General features: G+C 55.7%; 6 protein-coding genes and 1 non-coding gene across 7 annotated transcripts; 2 read left to right on the plus strand and 5 right to left on the minus strand.

Moving 5' to 3' along the window:
* Positions 1-154: 154 nt before the first annotated feature.
* Positions 155-5,886, plus strand: P884DRAFT_200923 (glycosyltransferase family 2 protein; the record flags this gene model as incomplete). The annotated part of the gene is made up of 3 exons (XM_069438323.1): positions 155-456; positions 517-5,771; positions 5,855-5,886. 3 exons carry the CDS (start codon positions 155-157, stop codon positions 5,884-5,886), a joined length of 5,589 nt encoding a protein of 1,862 aa, XP_069297310.1.
* A 1,091-nt stretch (positions 5,887-6,977) lies between these two features.
* Positions 6,978-7,080, minus strand: P884DRAFT_t101. Its single transcript has one exon. It is a non-coding gene; the product is annotated as a tRNA-Leu (tRNA).
* Positions 7,081-7,153: 73 nt separating this feature from the next.
* Positions 7,154-9,647, minus strand: P884DRAFT_244053 (glutathione S-transferase). Its single transcript, XM_069440351.1, has 8 exons — positions 9,511-9,647; positions 9,208-9,334; positions 8,911-9,099; positions 8,716-8,803; positions 8,372-8,592; positions 7,977-8,245; positions 7,858-7,882; positions 7,154-7,768 (listed from the first exon to the last, which is right to left on the minus strand). Exons 2-8 carry the CDS (start codon positions 9,208-9,210, stop codon positions 7,502-7,504), a joined length of 1,062 nt encoding a protein of 353 aa, XP_069297311.1. The 5' UTR covers positions 9,211-9,334; positions 9,511-9,647; the 3' UTR covers positions 7,154-7,501.
* A 286-nt stretch (positions 9,648-9,933) lies between these two features.
* On the minus strand, positions 9,934-13,835 carry P884DRAFT_244055 (uncharacterized protein). The gene is made up of 5 exons (XM_069440352.1): positions 13,682-13,835; positions 13,074-13,453; positions 11,019-13,005; positions 10,023-10,959; positions 9,934-9,950 (listed from the first exon to the last, which is right to left on the minus strand). The coding sequence occupies exons 1-4, from the start codon at positions 13,685-13,687 to the stop codon at positions 10,225-10,227; spliced, it is 3,108 nt and encodes a 1,035-aa protein (XP_069297312.1). The 5' UTR covers positions 13,688-13,835; the 3' UTR covers positions 9,934-9,950; positions 10,023-10,224.
* Positions 13,836-14,628: 793 nt separating this feature from the next.
* On the minus strand, positions 14,629-15,387 carry P884DRAFT_201050 (uncharacterized protein; the record flags this gene model as incomplete). The annotated part of the gene is made up of 6 exons (XM_069438335.1): positions 14,629-14,656; positions 14,712-14,753; positions 14,822-14,842; positions 14,902-14,962; positions 15,056-15,120; positions 15,194-15,387. Coding segments are annotated over 6 exons (411 nt in total), but the record flags the coding sequence as incomplete, so codon positions are not given.
* Positions 15,388-20,390: 5,003 nt separating this feature from the next.
* Positions 20,391-22,060, minus strand: P884DRAFT_277891 (uncharacterized protein; the record flags this gene model as incomplete). The annotated part of the gene is made up of 7 exons (XM_069443129.1): positions 20,391-20,529; positions 20,606-20,715; positions 20,780-20,877; positions 21,001-21,111; positions 21,207-21,237; positions 21,391-21,511; positions 22,008-22,060. The coding sequence occupies 7 exons, from the start codon at positions 22,058-22,060 to the stop codon at positions 20,391-20,393; spliced, it is 663 nt and encodes a 220-aa protein (XP_069297314.1).
* Positions 22,061-23,443: 1,383 nt separating this feature from the next.
* On the plus strand, positions 23,444-26,664 carry P884DRAFT_24826 (uncharacterized protein). The gene is made up of 3 exons (XM_069440544.1): positions 23,444-23,576; positions 23,654-23,708; positions 23,763-26,664. The coding sequence occupies exon 3, from the start codon at positions 23,849-23,851 to the stop codon at positions 26,186-26,188; it is 2,340 nt and encodes a 779-aa protein (XP_069297315.1). The 5' UTR covers positions 23,444-23,576; positions 23,654-23,708; positions 23,763-23,848; the 3' UTR covers positions 26,189-26,664.
* The last annotated feature ends 320 nt before the right edge of the window (positions 26,665-26,984 follow it).

A 26,984-nucleotide genomic window follows, 5' to 3' on the forward strand; every position in this document is an offset into this window, starting at 1 on the left:
TGCTGCAGAGGAACAAGACTCTCCCGGTGTCCAAGGACACAAACCAGACCAGAAAAACAACACCGACGACTGACGCCCCGTCTGGTTATCGCCTCTGGGAAGCCGCTGTATACCTACCGTTGACCACGGCCAGCTCCCGGCCGCGCCGTCCACCATGGCGCTCAACCTTCCGCCTCTCGGCGCGAACGCCGGAGGGGCTACTCATACGCAGGCCTCCCTGCCCTCGCTGCCGGCCCATTACCAGTCGGATGCGCAGTTGACGGCTCACCTCGCCAGCCGTTTCCATGTCTCCATCCCGACCGCCCGCCTCTCGTCCCACGCCATCATCTGTACCAATACATACACGAGCTCGACCAAGGGTGATGGCTCGTCCGCCCAGGCCGCCGCCGAGGACATGGCAGATAGGGCCCTGCTCCGCCTGGGACACCGCTCAGAAAACCAGGCCATACTCTTCCTGTACGACAGCTCCTTTTTGTTTTTCAATGCTTGAGGAAGCGGGACTAACATTGCCGGCAGTGGTGAATCTGGCTCTGGGAAGACGACGGTGCGCTCTCACCTCCTGACCTCGCTGCTCAACCGCTCCTCCACCCCCCTCTCCGCCAAGATATCGCTTGCGGCGTACGTCTTCGACACCCTCACCACGACCAAGACCGCCACCACACCCACAGCTTCCAAGGCTGGTCTCTTCTACGAGCTCCAGTACGACACGACTTCGTCGACAAACCCCGTTCTCCTTGGCGCTAAGCTGCTGGATCATCGGCTGGAACGGAGCCGGATTACCGATGTTCCCACCGGTGAGCGCAACTTTCACGTGTTGTACTACCTGCTAGCGGGAACGAGCCCCGCCGAGAAGGCTCATCTCGGCTTCGACACGCCACAGAAGCGGTGGAAGTACCTGGGTCACCCTACGCAGCTCAAAGTGGGAATCAACGATGCCGAGGGGTTCCAGCTCTTCAAGACGGCCCTGCGGAAACTCGAATTCCCCCGCAGTGAGATCGCCGAGATTTGTCAGATTCTGGCCAGCATCTTGCACATCGGCCAGCTGGAGTTCGAGACTACCGCCAACACGACCGTGACGGGCGATGATAGCGGTGGCTTTTCACACGAAGGCGGCCAGGCCACCACCACGGTCAAGAACAAGGATGTCCTGGGCATCATTGCTGCGTTCCTCGGGGTCAGCGCCGCAGACCTCCAGACCACATTGGGTTACAAGACGAAGATGATCCACAAGGAGAGGGTGACGGTCCTGCTCGACCCGGCCGGTGCTCGGGCGAACGCGAACGAGCTCGCCCGGACGCTGTATTCGCTTCTCGTCGCCTACGTGATAGAGAGCATCAACCAGAAATTGTGTGCCTCCGAGGACTCGATTTCCAACACCATCTCCATCATTGACTTCCCGGGCTTCCAGCAACAATCGTCAACCGGCTCCACGCTCGATCAGCTCCTGACCAATGCCGCCACCGAGTCGCTCTATAACCTGGCCCTGCAGAACTTTTTTGATCGCAAGGCGGACATGCTCGAGACCGAAGAGGTTTCCGTGCCCCCGACCAGCTACTTTGACAACTCGGACGCCGTCAAGGGGCTGCTGAAGCCGGGCAACGGCCTGCTCTCCATCCTGGACGACCAAACCCGCCGCCACCGCACCGACATGCAGATGCTGGAGAGCCTGCGCAAGCGCTTCGAGGGAAAGAATCCTGCCATCAACGTTGGTGCTGCCACGGCCAAGCTGCCCGGGAGCAACTTCTTCACCGAGAACACTGCCGCCACCTTCACCGTCAAGCACTTTGCCGGCGAAGTCGATTATCCCGTCAAGGGGCTGGTGGAGGAGAACGGCGAAGTCATCTCGGGCGACCTCATGAACCTCATCAATTCCAGCAAGAGCTCGTTTGTCGCCCGTCTTTTTGGCCAGGAGGTCCTCCAGACGGTTGTCCATCCCCAGGAGCGGACAACCGTCATGCAAGCCTCGGTGAGCTCTCGGCCGATGCGCGCGCCCAGCATCATGTCAAAGCGCGGGCGGTCCGCCGCTGCTCTGAATGCGCGCCAACGGGCCATGGAGAGGGATCTGTCGGCTGGGCAGGGCAGCGACCCGGGGGACAAGCGGACCGGCAGTGCGCGCACGTCAGAACAGGGCGCTTCCGGCCAGTTTCTCTCGGCCCTGGAGAACGTCACAAAGTCGGTCACGGCGCCGGGCACGAACTGCTATTTTGTTTTCTGTCTCAAACCCAATGACAGGCGCATCGCGAATCAGTTCGACAGCAAATGCGTGCGCGCGCAGCTGCAGACGTTTGGCATTGCCGAGATCAGCCAGCGCCTGCGGTCCGCCGACTTCAGCTTGTTCTTGCCGTTTGGTGAGTTTCTGGGGTTGGCGGATGCCGAGACTGCGCTCGTGGGCAGCGAGCGCGAGAAGGTGGAGATGGTGGTCGACGAGAAGCGGTGGCCGAGCAACGAAGTCGCCATTGGCGCCACGGGTGTCTTCCTTAGCGAGCGCGTCTGGATGGAGATCGCGCAGCTGGGCGACAGCTTCTCGCAGTCCGGCCGCTACGGACTGCCCTCGGACGCAGGAGACGGCACGGGTACCCCCGCGGACCCATTCGGCGTCTCCAAGGAACGTCTGCTCATGTCCGGCGGAGCCACACCGGCCAGCTTCAATCCCGAGAAGAAGGCTGGCTATTTTGGCAGCAATGACGTGGACGCGCGCTCTGACGCGGGTGCGTCGGCCTTCGGGGGCGGCGACATGTTCAAGAACCTGGACACCCGCGAGCAGATGGCCGAGCGCGGCAACGAGAAGGAGATGCAGGAGGTGGAGGAGTACAAGGACAGCCCCAGCCGGAAGCGCTGGGTCTTTGTCGTCCATCTCCTGACCTTCTTCGTCCCCGACTTCCTCGTCCGGTGGATCGGCCGCATGCAGCGCAAGGATGTCCGGATGGCGTGGCGCGAGAAGATGGCCATCAACATGATCATCTGGTTCAGCTGTCTGCTAGCTGCCTTCTTCATGGTCGCCTTTCCCATGTTGATTTGCCCGCGCCAGTACGTCTACAGTCCGGAGGAACTGTCACGCTACGACGGGAAGGACGGCCGGCCCGCTTACGCCTCGATCCGCGGCCAGATATTCGACATTGGTGCTTTCGCCCCGCGCCACTATCCCACATATCTGCCGCAAACGATGCTGACCCAGTACGCTGGCATGGATATCACCTCGCTCTTCCCCGTGCAGGTTTCGGCGCTCTGCCAGGGTCAGCACGGCAGCATCGATCCGGCCGTCCTCCTTGACTACAAGGACACTAATGTCACCGGGTCTGTGGCCGTTATCAGCAGCCAGGACATGAATTCCAAGTATCACGACTTCCGCTACTTCACCAACGACAGCCGGCCGGACTGGTTCGCGCAGCAGATGAAGATGCTGAGGGCCAACTACAAAGTTGGCAACGTGGGCTACTCGGCCCAGTACGTCCGGACGCTCAGCACCAAGCAGGCAATGACGATTGCGATCCTCAACAAGCGTGTCTACGACTTGACAAAATACACTCAGAACGGCCGCCGGCAGAAGAACCCACCAGGGATGCCGCCGCCATCGGACCCGACCGCCACCGACTTCATGCATCCGCTCGTCGTGCAACTCTTCCAGCAGAGATCCGGCGACGATATCACGGCCCTGTGGCAGTCGTTGGGTATCGATGCGAACATGAAGAGGGCGATGCAGCTGTGTCTCGACAACCTCTTCTACGTCGCGGACTTGGACACGCGCGCGTCCGCAAAGTGCAAGTTTGCCGAGTACCTGGTCCTGGCCGTGTCGGTCCTCCTTGCCAGTATCATCGCCTTCAAGTTCTTCGCCGCCCTCCAGTTTAGCACCAAGAATATGCCCGAAAATCTGGACAAGTTCATCATGTGCCAGATCCCGGTCTACACCGAAGACGAGGAGTCCATCCGCCGTGCCCTCGACTCTGCGGCACGCATGCACTACGATGACAAGCGCAAGCTCCTTGTTATCATTTGTGACGGTATGATTATCGGCCAGGGCAACGATCGGCCGACGCCGCGCATCGTGCTCGACATTCTTGGTGTTTCCGAGGCGGTCGATCCTGAGCCGCTGAGCTTCGAGTCGCTCGGCGAAGGCCTCAAGCAGCACAACATGGGCAAGGTATACTCGGGCCTGTACGAGGTGCAGGGCCACATCGTGCCCTTCCTCGTCGTGGTCAAGGTCGGCAAGCCCTCCGAGGTGTCCCGCCCCGGAAACCGTGGCAAGCGAGACTCGCAGATGATCTTGATGCGCTTCCTCAACCGCGTGCACTACAACCTGCCCATGAGCCCCCTCGAGCTCGAGATGTACCACCAAATCCGCAATGTCATTGGCGTCAACCCGACCTTCTACGAATATCTCCTCCAGATCGACGCCGACACGGTCGTCGCTCCGGATTCGGCCACGCGCATGGTGTCGGCCTTCCTCGACGATACCCGCCTCATCGCCGTCTGCGGCGAGACGGCCCTGAGCAATGCCAAATCGTCCTTCGTCACCATGATTCAGGTCTACGAGTACTACATCTCGCACAATCTCGCCAAGGCCTTCGAGTCGCTCTTCGGTTCCGTCACCTGCTTGCCCGGCTGTTTCTCGATGTACCGCATCCGCGCCGCCGAGACGGGGAAGCCTCTCTTCGTCAGCCGCGAAGTCGTCGAGGCGTACTCGACCATCCGGGTGGACACGCTCCACATGAAGAACCTGCTGCATCTGGGCGAGGATCGCTATCTCACCACGCTTTTGCTCAAGTACCACAACAGATACAAGACCAAGTACATCTCCCGCGCGCACGCATGGACAATCGCTCCGGACTCGTGGAAGGTGTTCCTCTCGCAGCGCCGCCGCTGGATCAACTCGACCGTGCACAACCTGATTGAGCTCATGCCCATGAACCAGCTGTGCGGTTTCTGCTGTTTCAGCATGCGGTTCATCGTCTTCATCGACCTGCTCTCCACCATCGTTCAGCCTGTCCTTCTGGCCTACATTGTCTACCTCATCGTTATGGTCGTCGAGCGGGCAACGGTCGTACCCATCACGGCGTTCATCCTCCTCGGCGTGATCTACGGCTTGCAGGCCATCATCTTCATCTTGCGTCGCAAGTGGGAGATGATTGGTTGGATGATTCTGTACGTGATTGCGATACCCGTCTTCAGCTTCGCCCTGCCGCTCTACGCCTTCTGGCACATGGACGACTTCAACTGGGGCAACACGCGTATCGTGGCGGGTGAGAAGGGCAAGAAGATTGTCATCTCGGACGAGGGCAAGTTCGACCCGGCCAGCATCCCGCGCAAGAAGTGGGAGGACTACCAGGCCGAGCTGTGGGAGGCCCAGACCCAGAGCGGCCTGCACGACGATACGCGCTCCGAGGTCTCGGGCTACTCGTACGCGACCCGCGCCAATCACCCCATGTCCGAGTATGGCGGCTACACGCCCAGCCGCCCGGGCTCCATCTCGGGCTATCCGGGCATCCCGGCGGCGCCGAGCCGTATGTCGCTGGCGGCCTCGGAGATGCTCGGCGGCAATAACCACCGGCAAAGCCAGTTCGGCGGGTCACAGTTCCCGGGCGCGTCACAGTCACAACAGGACCTGGAAATGACCAACCTGGCCGGCATGCCCAGTGACGACGCGCTGCTGGCAGAGATCAGGGAGATCTTGCGCACAGCCGACCTTATGACGGTCACCAAGAAGGGTGTCAAGCAGGAGCTGGAGCGGCGCTTTGGCGTGCCGCTTGACTCGAAGCGGGCCTATATCAATAGCGGTTAGTTCTCTTTCCCCTCTCCTTTTTTCCCCTGAGAAACAATAGAGATAGAACGGCGAACTGACGTGTGGTGATGGTAATAGCGACCGAAGCGATTCTTTCTGGACAGTTGTAATAAACACATAGACTACGGGCATGCATGAACTGCTTTGTTCTTTTTCCGCGGGTTTCCGTTTTCGAGGCAGTAGGTTCGGGACTATTGGAGCTCATATTCTCGTGTTCCCGTCTTTGGTTTTCTGGCTTTTGGTTTGGTGTACTCCGACAGAAACAGCAGCAGCAGCGATTTGGGTTTCTCTCTCTCGCCCTCGATCCATCCCGATCGAATACCCGTCCACATTACTACGTGCATACTAGTTTTTGGTTCTGAACTAATATAATGGCTGCATTATTCTGCTAGAAGAGGCACGAGTGTTTTGCTGCTTTTTGGGGAGGCATGGTTGTATGAAGAGAAAAGAAACAAGTGCCGAGGATTTGGGAAAGGGTAACATGGCTGAGTGAGAAAACGAGTCTTTCTGATGCCCTGCAGCACGTGTTCAATGATATGTTTGGAATGACGAACTGCTGCATATAGTTTGTGTGTTTGCGTATGGTTTGTGCCTACCTGTCTAGCTCCTTGCTTCTTCTTCCCTGGAGTCAATCGCCTGGTGGGGATGTGGACAGGGAACCTTGTCCACTCCGTTGCTCTTGGCTTTCTTTATGTTCCAAGGAATTCTTTAAAGGTTGCACGGATAACTGAATCTGTATCAACCGTATAAACAGAGTCCGTCGGTGAAGGTTGAATTCAGCTGACTCGAGGTTAGATCAGAAAGATTGGTGTTCCTCAGATATAGTTATCGATGTCGTGACGCCGAATCTTCCAAGTTCGTTTATTCTCTCAGCCAATCTTCCTCCTTCCATAGATCAATTTCTTTAGGTAGGTGTTGGATTACAGTCATTTCACCCTCCTAGTAATAAACCAGTCTCTATCATCCGATCGAGTGTGGATACCCTAGATCTCCGAATATTCGCACAGTACTAGTACACACGCAGAAATCTCCGCATACCTTCCCAAATGGGAGAAGAGGAAGAAAGAAAAAGAAAAACAACAAAGAACGAGAGTTGCAATCAAGGAATACCACAATGGTAAACGTTGACAGCTATAGAGGTACCCGGTACAACGAGAGAGAGAAAAAATCCAGCATCCTGGATGATGGGGAGAAAAATTGTTGACAAGAGTGAGATTCGAACTCACGCCCTTTCGGACCACGGATTTATGATTAAGGGTTTAAACACCTTAACGTGGCGCCTTAGACCGCTCGGCCATCTTGCCTTTTCTCGTCGTTGAGAGGTCCAGTCCAGGATATGACTTTCAAAGTGGAACAGTTTCCTTCGCGGAACAGTATCCCGTGTGCCCCGTGCCGCACCCAGCACCACCCCTATTGGAGCTTTGATGCAAGCCATGCAAAGTAATTTGTTGTTTTATCTGATTTCCCCTTCTCCCTCCACCCTTTATCTTTCCTAAAGACATTCTTATTTCTCCCGCGTACAAAAAAAAATAAAAAAAAATCCGAGCTTGTTTGTCCCCCAATGCCCGAGGTTCATCAAGCATGGCCTCGGCTGTCGAGCTTTGTGTGGCTCATGGCTATCATTCTATGCACGACTCCCATCTGCATGTCCACGCGTATGCCTGCCTACGTCCATCCAAGTATCAGTCTCCCTCAATCACCTCCCCTTCCTACCCACCGCTCTCCCTACTTTCCTGCTTCCCCCCGGCCCCGGGCGGCCGCAGGAACCTCCTCATCTAGGGGCAGGATGTCCGGGACTGGACCCACGGGCGTGATGGAGAGCGGGTTGATCTGGGTGTGGGAGCGGGTGTAGTGGTTCTTGATGTGCAGGAAGTTTGTGGTCTCGCGGAAGGCTGGGATGGTCCAGTACAGGTGGCGCAGCCAGCGGTGGATGGCCGGATAGCCGGAGCGGATATCCCGGATGTTGCACTTGAAGTGCTGGACGTACACGGGCTGGAGGCAGTGTGGGTTGAGTTTGCGAGTCAGCGTAGCTCTTGGGAGGAGCAGTGCAGGGTCTGGCTGTAAAGAGCGAGGATACTCACATCGAAGCGAATGATAGTGACGAACCTATTTGGCAGTTACAAGAGTGTCATCAGTGCCCGCTGTCCCGTTTCGGTTGTCCAGAGACAGAAAACGGAGAAGACGGATGGAAATCACTCACAGTCGGATATCGACCTCGGTCAGGGTCTGGCCGAACCAATATGGCCCCTCGCTCGCCGTCTTCGCGAGGTGGGCCTCGACGCGGTCCAGCGCCTCAAACAGGGCGACCACGTTGCGCTCGTACGCCGCTTGGGTCGTAGCAAAGCCGGACTTGTACACGCCGTTGTTGATCTTGTCATAGTGCCACTCGTGCGCCTCGTCGATCTGTGCGCGGAGAGCCGCCGGGTACAAGTCCACCTTTCGGTATTGCTCATCGATGAGGTCGTTAAACTGGCAGACACGGGTCAATTCAGCAAGCACTTCAGAAGACAAAAGGAAACATGTGAGGAGGAAGGGAGTGAAGGAGGGTATGGGGGGAGAAAAGGGGGTGGGACGCCTCGTGGCAGTCGTACTGACCTCGGTCCCCAGCATGCGCAGGATCTCACTGCTCTCGTTGTTGACAATGGTCTGGGTCTTCTTGTCATACAAGACGGGCACGGTAAAGCGGCCCTGGTACGAGGGGTTCGCCTGGAAGTAGACATCACGCAGGTGGGTGAAGTTCTCGTGGCCAGTTACCGGGTCGGGGATCACGTTCTCCCCCGCCGCATCGGTGTCCTCGGCGGTCGGGAAGCGCCATCCTGTGTGGCCTGCGTCAACATTTTCTGTTTCTCTCATTCTTCTAGGGGAAAAATAAAAATAAAAAGACATAGAACAATGACGCAGATGAGAAGGCGAGCAGGGGCGGTGGCTGATCGACGTACCTTTCTCGCCCAAGTGCCAGTGCACCGACGAGAAGGAAATGACATCCTCCAGGCCCTTGAGCTTGCGCGCGATGAGTGTGCGGCTGGCCTAGTAGCCGCTCTCTGTCAGGAACCGGACGCCCTTTCCTCCCGATAAACCATCCCCGAATACCCCGCCAAGATCAACTCCGGGAACAGGTAAGGATGTGTACTCACCCACGGACACGCGTAGCTCACGTACAAGTGATACCGGCCCTTCTCCGGCGGGAACCGTGCGCCGGGCTCGCGCGAGATCCAGTTGCGGAACGAGCTCTGCTGGCGCTTGAACTCGCCCGACTCGTCGCCGGGCTTGACCCAGTCGGTGATCTTGCCCGAGGCGGAGGCGCCGGTGGTGTCCTTGGTAGCCTGAGAAGAAGGGGAAAAAAAAGAAAACAAAAGTGTTAACAAACTTGAGTCGGGCGGAGACGACGGGCTTGTGTCCAGGAAGTGGCATAAGAGACATAAGAAACTCACCATGGTTTCTAGGCGTCCGGCTCCTACCGTGGTCGTGATCAACCGAATCGAGTTACGAGATGTTTGGCCTGCGATGGGTTTGGCCGGCAGTGACGATGCAAAGCCTCGAAACTGTGACGAAAGGTTCCTAAGCAGGCGCGTTGGTAGTGGTTTCCCAGGGAACGGCGCGGAGCTCTCAACAAGTGCAAGAGCACCACTTCTTAAACTCATGGGGGGGGGAGTAGGAGGATGGGGAGGGGTTTGGACTGGGTTAACTACCGCATGCGGTAGTTCGTTGTATTTGTATGTGATCGTAACACATACCAGTACGGAATAGTATTATATATGTAGTATGCCAGTGGAATGATTCCGTAGCCTGCCCTGCAGTCGCGGTGGATTCATCTGCAGGTAAAGAGGTATGTGCCGTGCCCACTTGAGGGAATCCGTACTAGTAGCATGTACTTGGTATGAAGTCGAAGAATGTTGGAGTTGGGAGTTCCGTACGTTTGATGGATTATCATGCAGACCCACCTCACGAGTGCTTACCGAGCATAGTTACTCGTTTTGTCGTTCCTGTTATGGCAGTCCAAAGCACGAACCTGACAAATCGTGACGTAATTTCCGGGTCTGGATTTCAAAGCCAGAAAGTGCTCTCCACACCTGGCATGGCCTTGCTGATGATTATTCAGGAACCCCCAGACCGAACACTACTAAGAGGGCGGGTTCGGGAGCGGAGTCAGGGGTACAGCGATCTGGTGACAAAGGTTCGGGATCATGGACACTCGGAGACAAACATCAATAACTGACGCGTCTTGGCTGGCTGGCTTTTTCACTAGGTTTCAAGCCCGACGTGGAATGCAGTATTGAGCGGGGGACCCCCAAGATTTCAGTTACGAGACGAAAGAAGTAGCCGTGGTAACAAAAACACGACGTCTATTCCCACCTATACCAGGGCTTTATGAGCAAGCCGCTCCTTATCATTGCACCCGTCTTGACACACAACCTCCTCAATCCGCCTCCCCTGAGCAAACATAAAGTTTACCGGATCTTGGCCTTGATGTACGGCACTTCAACGTCCTCCCCGTCGGCGTCCTCCGTAACCACCTCGAAGATCAGCTCCGTCTGGTGCGACGGGATGGGCTTCTTGGCGACCGACTCCACCAACTCGCTCAGCTTCATGTCGAGCCTGTCCTTTTGCTTGGCAGGGGGGAAGAAGGAGGCAAACAGCAGGCTGACGCCGGAGCTCAGCATGGCAATAGTCAGGCCGCGCTTCTCAAAGTCGTCAATCAGCTCCCGGAGCGTGATGTTGCCGACCTCGAAACGGTCCCAGATCTTATCCAGCGTCACCTTGCCGTTGGGGCCCTTGTACTCGACCTTGGGGCTGGCGATCGGCTCGCTGAAGCCGAAGAAGGGTAGCGCCAGGTTGACGAAACCGTTCTTGTACTGCTCAATGTTCTTCTTGCCGTCGATGATCTTGTACAACTCCAGAACCACCAGGCCCGTGACCAGCGCCGTGGTCGTCGCGATGGCCGGAATGATCTTGCCGGCGATGAACTTGGTCTTGTGACGGTCCGCTGGCTCGATCTTGTAGTTCTCGGCACGCAAGTTGCTGGCAGCCGTGATGAAGTCGATGTGATAGTTGGTGTCGTCGTCCTTCTCAAACTCCACCGGCGTCAGCTTGAAGCCGGCCAACGATTTGGGATCCGGAAGTTCGCTGATCAGCTTCTGGAGCTCGGCCTCGTCGTCAAAGGCGCCGGCCTCGGCATTCGGGTCCTAATCGGTATTAGCCAAAAACCGCTATTCTCACTCACGTCCAACGCGGTATCACTTACGGGTTCCTTGTCGTCGGCCTGAATCTTGACGTTGGCGTCCGGCGAGAAGTCTGGAATGATCATGGAGTCCAGCGCCCGTAGGTAATCCTCCTTGGTCTTTCCCTTGACATTGATGTTATAGTTGAAGGCATGGAGATTGGTCGCCGCCTCGATGAACGAAAAGTGCGTCTTGTTGTTAGGATCGAACTTGAGCGGGTCCGGCGCTCGCTTGGGGCCCGACCAGAAGGGCGTCCCGGTCGAAGAGACAGCGTCCTTGGGGAAGTTGTAGAGCAGCTGCTGGATCGCGTTGTTGTACTGTTTCTCAAACAGCATGCGGGCCCACTGGACGCAGTCTTCGAAGGTGAGCGCCCGCTCGTTCTTCAGGTAGTCAACCAGCATCTCCAGAGTAGCCTTCTCGTTGCCGCCCTGCTTCAGTGTCGTCTCCAAATAGTTGGGTTGCGTAAGGTAGAGGTTCGCCGTCTCGGCGGGCTTCACGAAGGAGCTCTCAAAGAGCTCGCGAGCCCACGCGATCGTGTGCTCGATCCTGTTGGGGAAGCTGCGGAGCGTGCACATGGGGAAGGACTGCTCGGGCGGGTCCTGAGAAGACGAGTAGGACTCGGTAATCCTGGGAAGGACGACTTGGGTGTTGCCCTTGGTGCCTAGGGTACCACTCTCCAGGAGAGGCTTGTGGAAGAAGACGCATCGCCTGTCGACGTACGTCCTCGCCTCGACGTTGTCCAGAGCGTTGGTCACGCCGTCCAGCTCGTTCCAGAACTCCTCGTTGAAAATGTGCTCCGTCTCCGGGCTGACGCGGTCTTTAAGGGTGACGATATGCCCTTCGAGTTCATTGTTCATGGCCTCGACGGCCCTGGCCGCACACTCGCTCTTCATCTGGCCCACGTCCTTGGGCCGGAAGAGGAACTGCCTGTTCAGGTTGCTCTTCTCGATGGAGTCCATATCGGTCACGGTAATCCGGCCGTTGGGCCCAGTTCCCAGGCCAATCATTGCCCAGTTCTTGAGCATCTCACAGCCGATCGCGCCGGCGCCGACCAAGAACTGCTTGACATTCGCAATCTTCTCCTGGAACTCGCGGCCGAAGACGACGATCTGCCCGTCGTAGCAAGATCCGATGGGCTTGCACAGCTCCTCGGAGCGGGTGGATCCGGTCGGGAGGGCCTCGAGAGCGTCAAAGTACATGTACTGCTTGACCGGGTGGAACTTGCCCGACACGGCCTTGAGCACTTCCTGGGCGGTGAGACCACCAAAGAACGCTGCCATCGGGCTGAGATCACCCATCGCCTGGTAGCTGAGCTCCTTCAGCAGCTTCTCGTCAAACTCCACCTCGACGCCGTCAGCCTGTGCTATCTTCTTGGCGGAGCCGACGATCTCGAGCGCGTCCTCCTCATTCATGGGCCGGGGAAGGCGGCCATGGGTTTCGACGAAAGCGTGTAGCGCCTGGATACCGATATGGAGCTGCTGAGGCCGGTCGAACTTGGCGAAATCGGAAATGACGAACTCGGGGTCCTTCAGAGCATCGCTGATGCGCTTGAAGTCGAGAAACTTGGGCATCTTGACTTGTCGGAACAAGCCACCACGCTTGTACTGGCCTAGCCCAGACACGTCGCCAATCGAGAAGGTGTAGGGTCCCTTGACCGTAACCTTCCGCGGCTCGCAATCGTTCAGAGCCTCCATGCCCTCAATCTCCGAAAACGTGACGTAGTCGCCGTCCTCGAGGCCGTGGCGGGTCTCATCCAGGGCAGACACCAGGCCCGTCTCGTCGATGCCGGCAACAATGCCGTTCACGGGGTTCTCGCCGGTCGCGTCGATGACAGTGAAGTTCTTTCCAAAGTCGCAAAACACGGACCCGAAGAGACCAAAGGTGTCGGCTACGATGAAGTAAATACCCTTCTCGTGGCAGTAGTCGCCGACGATCTTCTGCGTGCGGAGTGGGGTGTTTGTGAGGGCGACGACTTGGTATTTGTCAAACTGTGAGAGATCGTCTTCGAGACTGTCAAGAGAGCCAGTTAGCGCATGCCGAGATTCAACCCAGAGCTGGCCTCATCAGCTCTCGCGTACCTCGCAGACTCGTGAACGCGGACGGGGGTGTACGCATTCAGCTCGGCAACTCGGGGAGCAGTAACTTGGTCGCGTGGTTTGCCGACATCGCCGGGGCGGAGGAAGAACTGGGAGGAAAGATCTGAAATGGCGATCGGCGCCGGATCGTAGAGGGTCAGGCTCTTGACGCCGGCAAGGGCGACGTTTTTGGCAATCTCGACGCCGAGGCCCTTGAGACCGACAATGAGCACGTTCGAGGCGATCATGCGCTTCATGGCCTCGTGTCCCAGCACATAGAGCTGTCGGCTGTAGAGAGACTCGTCGATCTCATTCGAACCCACGACCGACTCGTCCACCTGCATCCTGGTGACGAGGTCGACCTCGCCGGGCTGCGTCTTGTCCTGCGAATCCATTGTTAGACCGTCTGTCGGTCGAGGATGTTGTTTTGTCGACCGTCTCCAAGTGGAGAGTGCGGATGGGCACCAGATCCTCCAGCGAGCACTAGACCGAGGAGGTCCCCCGGAAGATTCGTGTTCGCCGTGACGCGGTCCCTGTTTCAATGTTCGACGGCGTTTGGGCGGTCGGGAAGGGGGGTGCATGAATGAACAGGAGATGCAGCTGGAACTCACAGTCATGGTTCGTTTGAGGGAAATAGGCAGATCCCCTTCGGACACCTTGCGTTTCCCCAGTTTGGCGAGTTTGTTGATATAGCGGATGGGAAATGCAGGAAGTTTTCGAGTTCTTGGTAATCAAGATGTTGGGAACACGCGAGAAGGTCGTTGGCTCATTTGGATCTGAAAGTTGCAAGGCAGTCGCTCAGCCCCGCCATCAGGCGCAACAGGTCGCCCGCGGCAATGACGGCAGGGTGGGGTAATTCCATGCCGAGAGTGGCACACCAGCTGAGGGAGCTAAGTTTACTGTGTATGTAATCCGTACAGAATACACTACAACGAGTAAGTAATCCGTACTAAGCGCTAGTGTACGACGTCGTATTGGGTTAGGTAGTACGTTAGTTACGCATCTTAGTTCCATTTTTTCGCTTCCTTTCCATCTCCTCGCCTCTATTTAGAAATGCACCCCTTCCTTCAAGCTCTCTATCATACTCTTCCAACTTTTATAACCCATAAAGACGCCCCTTTTCTCACTCCTCTACGGTTCCATATTTTTTTGATTGTTTTAGAGAGTGTTCTTTTCCCCCACTCCATCTCGGAAGCTACGATTTGCGAGGCATTACCTGTGGCGCGTTGCTCGCAAGTTGGAGCTGTTGAGGTTGCACGGTTGCACAGAACTTAGGCGGTCGAGAGCCATATAGAGGTAGAAAACGTAGCTTTCTTCACGAAGATGAGCCTGTAACACCTTGGCTCGTAGGTGAAGCGGTGAATGATTTGATGACGTTGACTTTTGATGAATATGCCCTCTCGTGTATTGAAGGCCCTTCAAGCATTGAACCTGACATTTTCGGAAACATCTCGAGACACGCCTAACCGTGTGCGCGGCAGTTTCTGACCGAACAACAAAAAGAAGGTGAACTAGAAATCATCAGGTCAATATCCCGGACGAAAGTTCCAGGCACAGGTCATTGGACCGCCTTGAGATGTACGTCGCTGTTTGCATCATGGTCAGATCATATTCCTGCGGAGGCTGTGAAAGTCCACTTACAAGATAAGGTCGGCGTTCGGTGGGATATGGCCACGAAATCCCCTAAGGATCTGGTCAGCCGGCGCTTCCCTCCATACAGGTTAGTAAGTGCTGCATATCCTCAAGCTTACTTTTCCCCGTAGCCGTAGTCACTGTCGGCGAATAAAACATTAGCGGACCGTTATGGTTTAACTCGGGCCAGCCTGCTCACCTAGTGATGTCAAGAGTAGCCTGCTCGCCAACCCTCATCTCAAGGACTGCTTCATCCCAGCCTGCGGATGCTTTGTGAGCGGACATAGTTTCCAAAAAAAAAAAAAAAAAAAAAAAAAAAAAAAAAAAGGCGGAGACGGTGTGGTCTATCCTACCCTTGATCAGTCTCCCAACACCGATCTCGGTCACAAAGTCGTCCCTGCCGATGGATGAGTCGAATCTGCGACATCTGTCAGAGAGGAATAGAACACTGGGGCTGGTGGGCAGGCATGGCCTCTGGGATGGTTACACACTCTTGACCCTTATTATCTGGCTGGCCCGTGTCTTTCAACCAGCCGGTGTATGCGATTGTGACTTTCTGGCCCTTGACGGGTTGCGGCCCGCTCCCGGCAACACGGACTGTTCTTGTCACACCCATCGCACCTGATGTTTCCGAGGCTCGAGTGGCCGGCGATGGCTGTGTGGCAGCGTTTGTGAATGAACCCGTGTCTGTGACGATGGGTTTCGAGTTTAGTGACAGAATAAGGGTTGTTGCCCCCTCCCCCTTTTCAGCAGAATGTGGCAAAGCCCACACTGTGGGATTGGGGCAAGACGAGCTAGCGAGTTGCCGAGAACAGATGACGAGCTGGTCAACAGTTGCTGATCTTGCAAGGCAGATGAGAAGCCGTAGAGGGAGATAGTGCGTAGCCGTAGAGCGATCTGACGCGGCACATGTGTTAAGGTATGTATGCGGTAGCAGACAAGAGGAGACCCGAGTTCGGCAGCCCTATTTAAGGGATTTCCGTGGACACCGGCCACCGGGTTGTGGTAGATGAGTGCCAGGCTCGGTTCTTCCGCCGCCTGATCACGATCCCACCGGCCGCGCCGTCGGGGTCTGAGGAGGTACATGTACTTGTTCTTGGCCCACGCTTCTTACCCCGGCGGGAGGAGACAGTTGAGACAGAGGGCAGAGGAGGAAGATAGGACGAGGCGCGCGTCTGCAGATCACCGTCCTCCCCGATGTCATGTCAGAAATGCCTGGCTCCGGAGCCGATTCGGCGTGCGAGATGTGTCCGGGGCGTTGGTGCAAGTGACTTGGAAGGTACTACATAGTACCTGGCGCGCTCTGGCTTTTGCTAATGGTCCGCACTGCGACCGTTGGTGGTTGGGGAAGAGTCCCATGTTGAGAGCTACGTAGTAGGTGGTCGGTGACCCGATGCACAGAGACCGCTGGTCCCGGTTGGGTGCGCGTACAAATTGCCTCACCCGCATGTCGTAGTAGCACGCAGTAAGGTACGTACGGTACCTTCGATACTGTATGTGTGGATGTAAGGTATGTATGTATGTATGTACAATGGTTAAATACCTTCCTTACCTGCGTGGGATCTTAGCGCGGGGTGCTCCATTGAGTGAAAGCAAGCTCCCTCCGTTCGAGAGGGGGGAGGTTGAAACCGATAGGGTTCGCACTTTGCAGGACCCCAGCGCCCTGGCTCTTTCCCTTTCCTTTCCACCTTACCCCATTTCTGCTCCCCTCACGTGCATATCGGTTATCCCATCTTGCAGCTTGCCAACGCGATCATCGTTCCAGGCACCAATGACCTAGCGCAGATCGCAGCTGTCGCCGAGAAGGTCGCATGCGCTCTCGTGCGCTGGCCATGCCATATCGCAGCTTCACCCACCCGTCGGCGAGTTGAGACACTGTTCCTTGGGCGGAGAAGTCCGCCCTGGCGGTCGGTGATAGATCCAGTCGAGTCGCCGACCTGCCGCAGAGCTACACACTACACGAAGGAGGTGCACCCGCCAGCTCATTGCTTTTGGGCCTCCATCAACCTGAACACTAACAAGCTGCATCTGGTTCTGGTTGGGCGGCGAAAGACAAATGTTGGTTAGGCGCAGACAAGAAGCGGACGCCATGGTTTTCCAACCCAACCGACTCTCCCGTACCACCGACAGACCTAGCCCGTGAACCGACGTATAGAATCGTAGAGCTACTGGCCAGCGGCCGTCAAGGCGGACGCGGATTCCCTGGCGTCCCTCGTTGGCCAGTATGTTCCAACTTACCACGACCCGTCTCTCCTGCCCTAATACATACACGGTATACGTCCAAATCGCAGGGCTTTCGGTGGCTTGGTCACCCCTCACGGTTGCCCCTAGCTCAGATTCCCGAGAAAGGGGCAGTAGCGGCGGCCGAAGGAGGGCCAGGCTAATTATTTGCCGTGGATGTCGATGCATATCAGAGGCATAACAGAGACGGGAGAGTCCGCTGTGCTACCGCTTTGCAGAGCAGATGCCAGTTCCAGCTGCAGCGTGTATGTGCATACATACATGCATTTCACGTATGTATTATGTATGTATGTATGTATGTACATACATGTATGGACAACGGTTCGCCGCGGGCGATGGCAGTCCAATGTCTCGATCTGCGAAACCCAATTTTCCCCCGTGACATTGTCTTACGCAATTCCCCAGAGAGCACGGAATCTCATGCCCGAGGATACGTCGACCGTGACTGGCTTCGAACTGGGGCCAGAATACGGATAGAGCATCTGTTTTATCCAGTTTTATCCATCGGCTTTTTTGCGTGGCATGAAGAACGCAACAGCTGAACTTTGGAAGTCGGGGGATTTGGTCGCTCATGTGCTGTGCCCTACACTCTGTTTACTGGCAATGGAGTCACTGGTCGGCCATTCGGTCCCGCAGCTCACGGGGCTCTTCGTCAATCATGATCGATGCATGCGCCCGCGGAGACATACGAAAACGTTTCCACCCACTCTTCCCCAACACAAGGCGCGAGTTAGGGTCGCCGAGCACGGTATGCCTAGTGTGACGCTAAGCAGCTGGAAGCCGGGACAGCGTCTCGGGCGGGCGCGGCATCGAGATCGGAGGTCGACCTGACCGTGAGACACGTGGAGCGGCCCCAATGGGCAAATCTTGTGTTCCGCGGAGTCGGCAAGCCGCTGCTACAGACCAAGATCCTGCCGGCGTGATCTAGGGTAAGTGAATGCCGGTGGCCGGGACGGAACCGGACGGGTGTGGTTGGCTTCGGTCCTCCACTCTGGACGCAACAGGAGCCCAAATAACTTCCTGATCCCGCATCCCAAAGTGGAGGCAGGAGAAAAAAGGCAGCTAGCCTGACATGCATCTACCGTCACAGTAGCACCCGAAGGAGCTGCCCGAAGACTTTCGGCCAATCCGAGAGACTAGCGGTGTCTCGCGGGTGTCATCTTGTCCCTTAAGACTGTGTTCTCCAATAAATCAGTCCGATTTCACGATGGGGGTCGCTATACCCACTCTTTGGACTGCGTCTCTCATCTGGGTCGTGAATTGTTGGTGTAAAAACTCTGAAGACCGAGTGGGGAGGAGATCAAAAAAGAAACAAAAAACCGAGACTCCACATACGTCAGTCTGCAGCTTTCGGACGAGATTGACGGGTGATGGCGTGATGGTCGGGGAAAGCAAACTCTAATACATAAAAGCCAGCAAGTTACACAAGTGTGGCTCTCTGGGCCGGGTCCGAACATCAAATCGCGAGGTCTAGCAAGCTGGAGTAGTGTACTATGTAGTTCATGAGGTAGCCGCCGTTGCCGCGATTATGCTGGGAAGCCAGCCGCTTTAAGCGCGGCGCGCAGGTCGCTCGTTGTGTATACATGTGCATAACACCCAAAGGCGCTTCCTCTGACTTCCCCTTTTCAACCCCTTTTTCTTCCACTTTACTTTTTTACCTTGATTTTCCCCCCTCTCCTCTCCCCTTTCCATGTGCTGCTTCTCGTTCTTCATCTGTTGTGGTCCAAAATAAGGAGTCCTCCACTTCGAGACGAGGACAAGGTAACTATACAATAGATTTAAGTCAATTCTGGGGAAGAATTTTTTTTTTTTTTTTTGGTTTGGGAGGGGGAGGGGGGAATGAGTGAAATTTACAGTTATGATAAACCAAACGAAAGGGCGGGAAGTGACCCTTCTGGAGAACCGATGACATATGTGAGGAAGGTATCACCATGGCAAAATATGGCAAAGAGGTTAATACCTCAAGCACGAGAGCCTCGAACGGAGAGCCTTAAAAATAGTGCCATCCTTCCCCTCTTTTTTTACTTTTATTTTTTGTTTTATTTTTTTCTTTGAAGCCACATCCCTCAGCCCTTTTCTCCGCAGTGCCCATCGCTCAGAGCTACGCGTGCCATGGCTGCGCACCTACATTCTAGCACTGTCTCCATCCGCCATCATCGACCTCCCGTCCCCTCGTTCATCCCCATAGCACGGCCTGCTTACTATTCTCCCGCTACCGACCATCCGATCTTGTAGGTGGATGCCAGTGGGTACGGAGGAGACCCCTTTTCAATCTGCGAACGTGGGCAGACAACATCGGGGACAAACGAAAAAGACGAAATAACGAAACAGACGGCGAGACGGGACCGTTGAAGCGGGTAAAATGATCGCACTTCTTCTTTTTTTTTTTTTTTTTTTTTTTTTTTTTTTTTTTTTTTTTTTTTTTTTTGTTTTGTTTTGTTTTTGGGGGGAGGGGGCGGGGGTGTGGGGTGTGGGTTACTCACTCACGAAGAGTTGGTGAGAAGAAGAACCGTGAAAGCAGCTAGGTATCAACTCTTGCGTAGACGAGTAAATCTATCGGTTTACATGATTACCCATGGATGTATTGCACACTATAAAAGCCTAAAGTCTAACACACTACCGTGCAGAGGAAGGTTTCAACCGACCTGAAACGTCCGTTGTCCGAGTCGTAAGAGAACAGTGGGTCGGTTTTGGGAAGCAGTTCTGATGTGGCAGACCTTCTAACTACCTTGGTTACCATGGTAGCGTGATGCTAATGTTACGCAGATCAGGGTTAGTGTCGTCTAGACTGGCATCCCAGGCGTTGGAGGCGCGGTTTTTGGCGTTTTGGTACACGGGTGTTCGGGGTCTCGAGCTGGTTTAAGGGGGTGCCTTGCAAATGGCTATCCGTTGGTTGCAAGGCGAAAAGGGATGGTGATGTGAGTGCTACTCGATCTATTACTGTCGTGCGAGACCAAGAGTACCCGAGATAAAGAGACCAAGATTTTGGAGATGCGTTCTTCTCCCCATTCTACAGACCGTGTTTGGCTTGGGACGCTCAGCTAACCAGCGAGGCTAGTTACAGATAACTATGGTGTGTTGACTATGGCTTCCTGCTGACGGGGCTGCGTCGCGACGACAGATTGCTACCTCACGATTGGAAGTAGGGTCTGAATGGGAAAGGGAGAGGCGCGTGGAGATGTGGATGCTAGATCAAACCAACCTCTCTACCTTTGCGACGATGACGCGTCATTCACCTTGTTGCTCACTTGGGAAAGCCGGAGAGTGAATGTGTCGATGTCGTCGTGCCTCACGGCACATGTTCTGTTGTTCAGCAGCGCGCGCGTGTCCCGATCAGAGGCAAGCTGCTCGAATGAGAGCAGAGCCGGGCTGGGTCGGCGAGAGGGGCATTGGGGGCTTTTCCTCGTGTTGGATCCGATTCTTAAACAAGGACCTGAAACAACGCTGTCAGACGTTGGCTTGCGGCGAGGACATGAGCCGCGGGATCTGGGGGCCGCCGCCTCTTGGTCGTGCGTCTCCCTCTCTTGAGCCCACGTTGTTGTTATCCGTAGTGTAAGGATCTTCTTCTCTCCATCCGTCCATCCGCCTGCCTTGTAGGGCTGGGATGTGAGGCTCGCCGAGTGGGGTCGCTTGGGTCGACGATCCGCGGATCTTGGAATGACGAAATTCGGCGATCGTCGATCCTCGACAGGCACTCGGTGTTGGCGGAGGCTGAGCTGCGGAACAGGAACAACGCGAGTGCCTCATTCGACACCCGCGGCGCAGCTGTTGGCTTGGAGGAGGTTGGTCCGCGGCTGATTCGTCTCTTACCATCGTCCATTTGGTGCTAAACAAACTCCCAAAGGCGGCAGCAGGGGGAACAGGTGAGCGGCGGCTCTCCGTACGGAACTCGGAACTCCGCCGTACGCTGGATTCAGGTGGGCAGTCAGCAACGCTGGCGGATGCTGCGCCGCGGCGCACAGCTTAGTTGACCTGCACCGTATTCCGTACACGACTTCGCACGTGCGGAGAGTTGCAAACAACCGAAATAGTCAGTTCCACGTGATTCCCGCCCGACCGTTGGTAACTCGATGCTGTTCCAGACGACGGGAGGTCGACTGAAGCGGGGCTCGAGGTGAGATGCGAGCCTCCCTGGCCTTGCGGCCGAGTTTATGGATGGCATAGATCGCTGGACCTACGCAGCAACTCCAAGACAATAAATATTGGGGCAATAGAAGTATGTTAGTAGGTTTGCATGACAATTGATAATCAGCGATTATTAACCTGCATTTCGGCTGATCCAAGGTACCACAACCTAGCGTACTTGGTTGTTAGATGATTGCAATCTCTACGCGATATGTCGCTTGTCCTATTGCTGTTTAGAACACGCGCTTACTATTGGCTCTTCGGAGGAAATGGGAACCGCGAAGTAGTGCAGTGGACATAGTCCATACCCGTCGGGCCTTACTGTGAAGTAAGTAGTTATGTGGCACCGGAGGTACAGTCCGGAGGACTCGTACTTGATCCCCTTGTCGCCAACGCCATGCAGCACCACCCGCACCAGCAGCTGTGCCCGCTCAGCGCAGTAGCTACAATGACAGCTGAGTATTGGACTCAGTCGCCGGCGGTGCGAATCGTGCTCACCGGGCATCCGGTCAAGAAGTCGTGCATCCTCCGTTCCAGTTTTGATGTGTGTAGTTACACCTATGGAGTGCTCCCGACATACTCCGTACACGGTGAATTATCTAGCAAGTAATAAAGGCAAAATAGGACGCTTTCCCGCCCGGTGTTTCTTGGCGGTTGGCTAGCCACACTACACTACTGAAGTAGGAGGAGGATGAGAACACGAGCTTTTTTGCTCACCGACCTAGGGTCGCATCTGCAGTGGTCCGGGGGAGGGCAGGAAAATGGCGATCAGCGCAGTTCTTTAAGGGAAAAACCCTGATTCGGGAACGCTGACAAACCGTACTGCGTAACTAGTTTACAAACACGTGTTACCGTTGTCTGCAGGGTCCAATTCTTCAAGCTTGCCGCCCGTCGGGAAGCAAAGGCCGAATTCATGGAGGTCAGGGACGGGCAACTGACCTGCACGCAAAACTTGAGATTAGCAGTTTGCCCTGATGCAGGCTGCAATGCATCATGTCATCCATAACTTGAGCAATATCGCTTCAGGTGGAGGCGCCATCTGTTCGCTAGCCAACCGCATGGCGTGGTGCTCCTTGGCATTGTTGGAGTGGGTCACTTTAATATCGGTCACAAACGCACTTAGTGTCAATGTACATGCGCATTCTTCAATTTATGCTTTGGACCCCACTGCAAGGGCAGTTCTCTTCGAAGTCTCGAGTACTTATCCGCACTAGTGCCTGATCTGCCCCATGTACCGCCACACCCTTCCAGCAGCTGCCTCTTTGGATCCAGACTACGGAGTAGTCTGGTGGCTTCCGGTCGGGATGCGGAGTGTCCGCAGTTATGTGCTACCCTAGCGTACTGTGTACCGTACGGATTACGTCCGCACATACTCCGTACAAGCGGACGGTGAGCTGCCAGCCTGCAACGGAGCAGAATCCTTGCCGCATTCCTTCCTACCAAGTGCAGACATTACTGCGCAAGTGAACTTACGGTAGTTAACTACCGCTTTTCCTGCTCGGGTGCGCTGTTGCGACCAACCGCCCCCACAAAAGGCAGGCTGCTTTCTCAAATGGATCGCGTGGGTATCGGTGTGCTCAATTGGGCTGCTGTTCTTTCCAAATTTTCTCGCACTTGTCATATTCCTCCCTCCGCAGCCAAACTTTCTTAAGTCTACCCGTGGACCGTTCCTTGCACTGTACGGACTATAAGTACTATGTACGAGTCGTGAAGCACCCACCCTTGGTCCGTTTCTGCCCTGCCCTCGTCCTTGACCCACCGGTACCTGAATTTCGGCGGACCCCACCAACGCCCCCAGCCAAGCTGCTCAGCGCCTGGGTTCCCTGGCTAGTGTACACAGTAATCTTCCCCGTTGCGACCCCTGCAGCGCTCCGCCCCCAAGTTCTTCCCTCCAATTCCCCTTCGCTTCCAGCCCCTTGTTGTTTCTCCCGCTTGCTTTGGGGCTTCCTCCGCTGTTTCGTTCGTTCCGTTCTCTCCAAGCCAATCCTTTCTTTTCCTTCTTCCCGCTTCACTCTCTACATTTCCCATCCGGCGATCTTCCCTCGACGACGTCGCTCCATTCGGGACCAGTCTTGCGACTCGCCGCCAACCGACCGACCAAGCGAATACCCGTCGTCGTCGTCGTCCGACCTTTCTTCCGACCGGGAAGAGCGACCATCCCGGAAGACCGACCGTGACTCGAGACCCCAAGGCCCGCTCTGTCATGACCGCTGAACGCGAGCTCTCGACACCACGAAGGTGAAGCGCCGTTAATTCAAAAAAAAAAAAATTCACTTTCGACGATTTTCGTCAAGTCGCTCTTTTAAACGCATTCAGTCGCTTTTGCATCTTTCAAAGGGGCTCTCGGAGGCCCCCTCCCAATCGTCAATTGTGAGTTGCGCATATACCTGGTGAGGGAACTGTGGGATGCAGCAACAGGATGGGCAACGGGACCTTCAAGGGCATCAACCGGTGTTTCTGCGACCAGAGAAAGCGCGTGCCGTGTTGTCATGTTGTCCCTCCCGAGCCGTCAGCATCGCCCAACCCATGGCTTTCAAAGTTGCGGAATGGCGTGTCGGTCCACGTATACTAACATATTGGTCTAGAACCACACTCGTTGAAACACTTTGTCAAGTACATTCATTACGATTCTCCTGACGAGTGAGTGCTGCCTCGCCGATTCCCTTGGCGGCGCTGACATGACTTTTGGAAGAGACTACACTCCTTACGCGAGGGACCTCGCTCGCTCCGTCAAACACGAAAGCTCCGATCGCATGACCGAGACGCCGTAAAGGGATAAGATGAGAACAGCTTCAGTGTTGGCCGCCGCGTTGGTGGCGGTGTCTTCAGTGGTAGCCGTTGAGGAGACGCCAAAGCCGAAGTATTACTTCCCCCGCCATGTTAAGCGCCAGTTCACCAACGACACGATAACAACGCCGCAAGAGGGCCTATCAACGACCTCCTCAGAAACGACCAAGAGGCAGGTTGAGTCGGATTCGGACGAGCTGGGTGTCCCCAGGGTGACAACAATTGTTATCTCGAGCACGATCTACGTCTCACCACCGTTCTTCACTCCTCCCGTGTTGTTTCCGACGAATTCTACCGCATCCAGCACTGTGTCCGAGAGCGTTTCTACTAGCGAGAGCTCTTCCAAGAGCAGCACCGACGAGAGCTCGACCGGCATCGCTTCGTCTACCGAGACGGCTCGTGAGACCAGCTCCTCTTCAATTGATAGCTCGTCAACCGAGCCGTCCACGTCCACACCAGAGAGTACCTCGCCAACCGAGCAGTCTACGTCCAACCCAGAGAGCAGCTTACCAACCGAGTCGTCTACGTCCAACCTAGAGAGCAGCTCACCAACCGAGTCGTCTACGTCCAGGCCGGAGAGTAGCTCGTCAATCGAGTCGACGTCCAAATCAGAGGGTAACTCGTCGACTGAATCGTCTCCTTCTGAATCGGGAAATAGCTCGACAGCTGAGGAGACATCAACATCTGTGAACTCCCAGGCTACCACGTCAAGCACATCCGAGATTCTGCTAGCTCCAACCGGTATTGTCACAACGACCTCAAGCACCACCGAGAATGATAACCCGATTAGCTCCTTGTTCAGTGATATCGACTCGGGGCTTTCAAGCATCTTTAACCCGACTCAAAACGCCACCTCCACGCTGTTGCCCAGCCCTTCAGACGAAATCAGCCTCTCGGATGGAATCACTGGGCCGGGCACTGGTGTGTCTACCACTCCTCCGGCGACAGTGACTGAGCCGCCCCTGCAGTCAACATCCACGACTGGTGACTTTGAACCATCGACGAGCGACCTGGAACCATCGACGATCACGAATTCGACGAGCACTCCCACTCCTACCGACACTGGGAGCGCTGGAACGATCACACCGAGCTCTTCTCTCACTCCATCGGCGAGCGGTCTTGATCCTTCTACCAATGGCACAGTAACCTTCGCCCCAAGCACGGGGTTTTCGTCGTCGACCTCGAGTTTTTTCTCCGACAACAGCACGGCCCCGACTGGCAACAGCACGGTGCCATCAGAAACATCGAGTCTTCCGCGACCAACCAGCACCTCCTCGTCCGAGAGTTCGTCGAGAAGCTCTACCACCACCGGCCCCGAGGAAGCTGGAGGCGTCACGAGCATCCCGCCTGTCACCACCTTCACGGGCACGCCCTCGACACCTTTCATCCCTTCGACCATCATTGTTGCCCCCAGTACCTCGTCGGCCACGGGTTCGCCTACCACAACGGCGAACGGCATTCCGTCCAAGTTCCCATCTGCCATTGCGCCCAACAACGCACCAACCACGCAGCCTGAAGATACCATGCTTATCCAAATCGGATTCCGCGAGGGTTACCAGTATCCGTTTGTTGTGCAAAACGACAAGGCTGCTGCTCAGATTTTCAAATTCCTGCCGCAGGCCTTGAGCGAGGCGGCCAACTTCGATATTAGCAAGGCCCAGGTCAAGCGACTGGTTCCGATGGATACGCAGAACTCGCTGGGCTACATCACGACGTGTGCGATCGTGACGTATCCTGTCAATATGGTGGATGCTCTGGCGATCGACATCAAGGTGCCGAGCTCGCGCTTGTACAACAGCCCTAACGAGCTCCTCTACAATCTTACGCATCAGATCAACCCGGCGATTCCCATCAGGCTCGGCCAATATCCCGATGGATTAGGCGGGGGCTCTAGCGGATCTTCTGGCGACGGCTCTTCCGGCGGCGGCGGCTCTAGCAGTGACCCTTTTGGCGGCAACGGCGGCAACAACGCGGATAACCAGAGCAGTGCGCAGCGGGGTACGACGGCGGGCATCGTCAGCGGTGCGGTCGCCGTGGCTGCGGCGTATGGCGTGGTCATGTTCGTCGTGGCGCGGCGATACAAGCGCAAGAAGCAGGCCCACCGGCGGGCGAGCTCCATAAGCAACCCGTCCGAGATGAGCGATGCCGGCCGCGGCAGCCCTGCTCTCATGGGCGGCGCCTTGCTGAGCCGCGACTTCACCAGCAGCTACGGTGCGGTACCATCTGGAGGGCGCGATAGCCATGGCAGTGGAAGGAGCGGCATGGGCAACTCGGGCCGCACTCAGTTCATCTCGGCGCCCGTCGCGGCTGAGAACTCGCTTGGCTGGAACTGATCTGCCCCCCGATCATGGTCCATCTCTTGGTCGCGCCTCATGACTCGTAGCCCCGATCCGCCACGACCGTGCCTTTCACCTTTTGACTTGCTCCTCCGACGCCCAAACACTGCAAGATTCACGCTCTCGCCTTCTGAACGTTGTTTAAGGGCGTGAACCGTCGTCACGTTTTTCTTTATGCTTCGATACCCATCGGTCGGCGGTTGCGGGCTGTCTGACTTTAAGCAAGCGATCTCGAGCAATTGCGTGGCCTTGGCGTTTTATAACAAAACCGCGCAGCGCACCTAGTCGCGCACTTTCCGCAACCTCCGAGCCGACCGCTTTTTGCTGCTATTTTTTGCCTCTCGCCGACCTCACTAGGAAGACTCCTTTCCTTACATATAGATGTACGAAGAAGCGGACGGCGCCTGAAATTCGCGGTCTCGCACACTGAATTCTCATTTTCTTGTTTATTGTGCTTTTTTTTTCAATCTACTCAGTTTTCCTTTTTTCTATATCCTTCTTGGACGATGATACCCTGGCCGGGTCATAGATCCTGCTCTGGCGTTCTCCGTTTCTTTTTTGTATACAGATCTTTTATCTGAAAAAAAAAAATGGGATGGATGCTGTCAGGTGATTACGTGATTACTACCCGGTCAGGGAATCATTTCTATTATTACCTTTCTGGACAATACTTTATGGTTACCGGCGAGAAACCCCTCGTCCCATGCCATGGGGGGAAGGAAAGGTTTCTTGGTGTTATCTAATTTTACTCGTCCTTTTTTTTTCGTCTATTTTCTCGGTTACTGATACGCGA

This window comes from Thermothelomyces heterothallicus (genome assembly GCF_042370625.1).
Source record: "Thermothelomyces heterothallicus CBS 202.75 unplaced genomic scaffold P884_scaffold_12, whole genome shotgun sequence".
NCBI lineage: Eukaryota > Fungi > Ascomycota > Sordariomycetes > Sordariales > Chaetomiaceae > Thermothelomyces > Thermothelomyces heterothallicus.

What these genes read in the sequence shown, in the direction of transcription:
- P884DRAFT_244053 (XM_069440351.1), bottom strand. An exon ending in TGCGCATGCTGGGGACCGAG is followed by an intron (nt 8,246 to 8,371) that starts GTCAGTACGACT and finishes CGTGTCTGCCAG; the next exon opens with TTTAACGACCTCATCGATGA. An exon ending in ACCGAGGTCGATATCCGACT is followed by an intron (nt 7,883 to 7,976) that starts GTGAGTGATTTC and finishes ACTGCCAAATAG; the next exon opens with GTTCGTCACTATCATTCGCT.
- P884DRAFT_24826 (XM_069440544.1), top strand. Translation starts at nt 23,849, where the DNA reads ATGAGAACAGCTTCAGTGTTGGCCGCCGCGTTGGTGGCGGTGTCTTCA.
- P884DRAFT_244055 (XM_069440352.1), bottom strand. An exon ending in CGCGTTCACGAGTCTGCGAG is followed by an intron (nt 13,006 to 13,073) that starts GTACGCGAGAGC and finishes CTCTCTTGACAG; the next exon opens with TCTCGAAGACGATCTCTCAC. An exon ending in AGGCCGACGACAAGGAACCC is followed by an intron (nt 10,960 to 11,018) that starts GTAAGTGATACC and finishes AATACCGATTAG; the next exon opens with GACCCGAATGCCGAGGCCGG.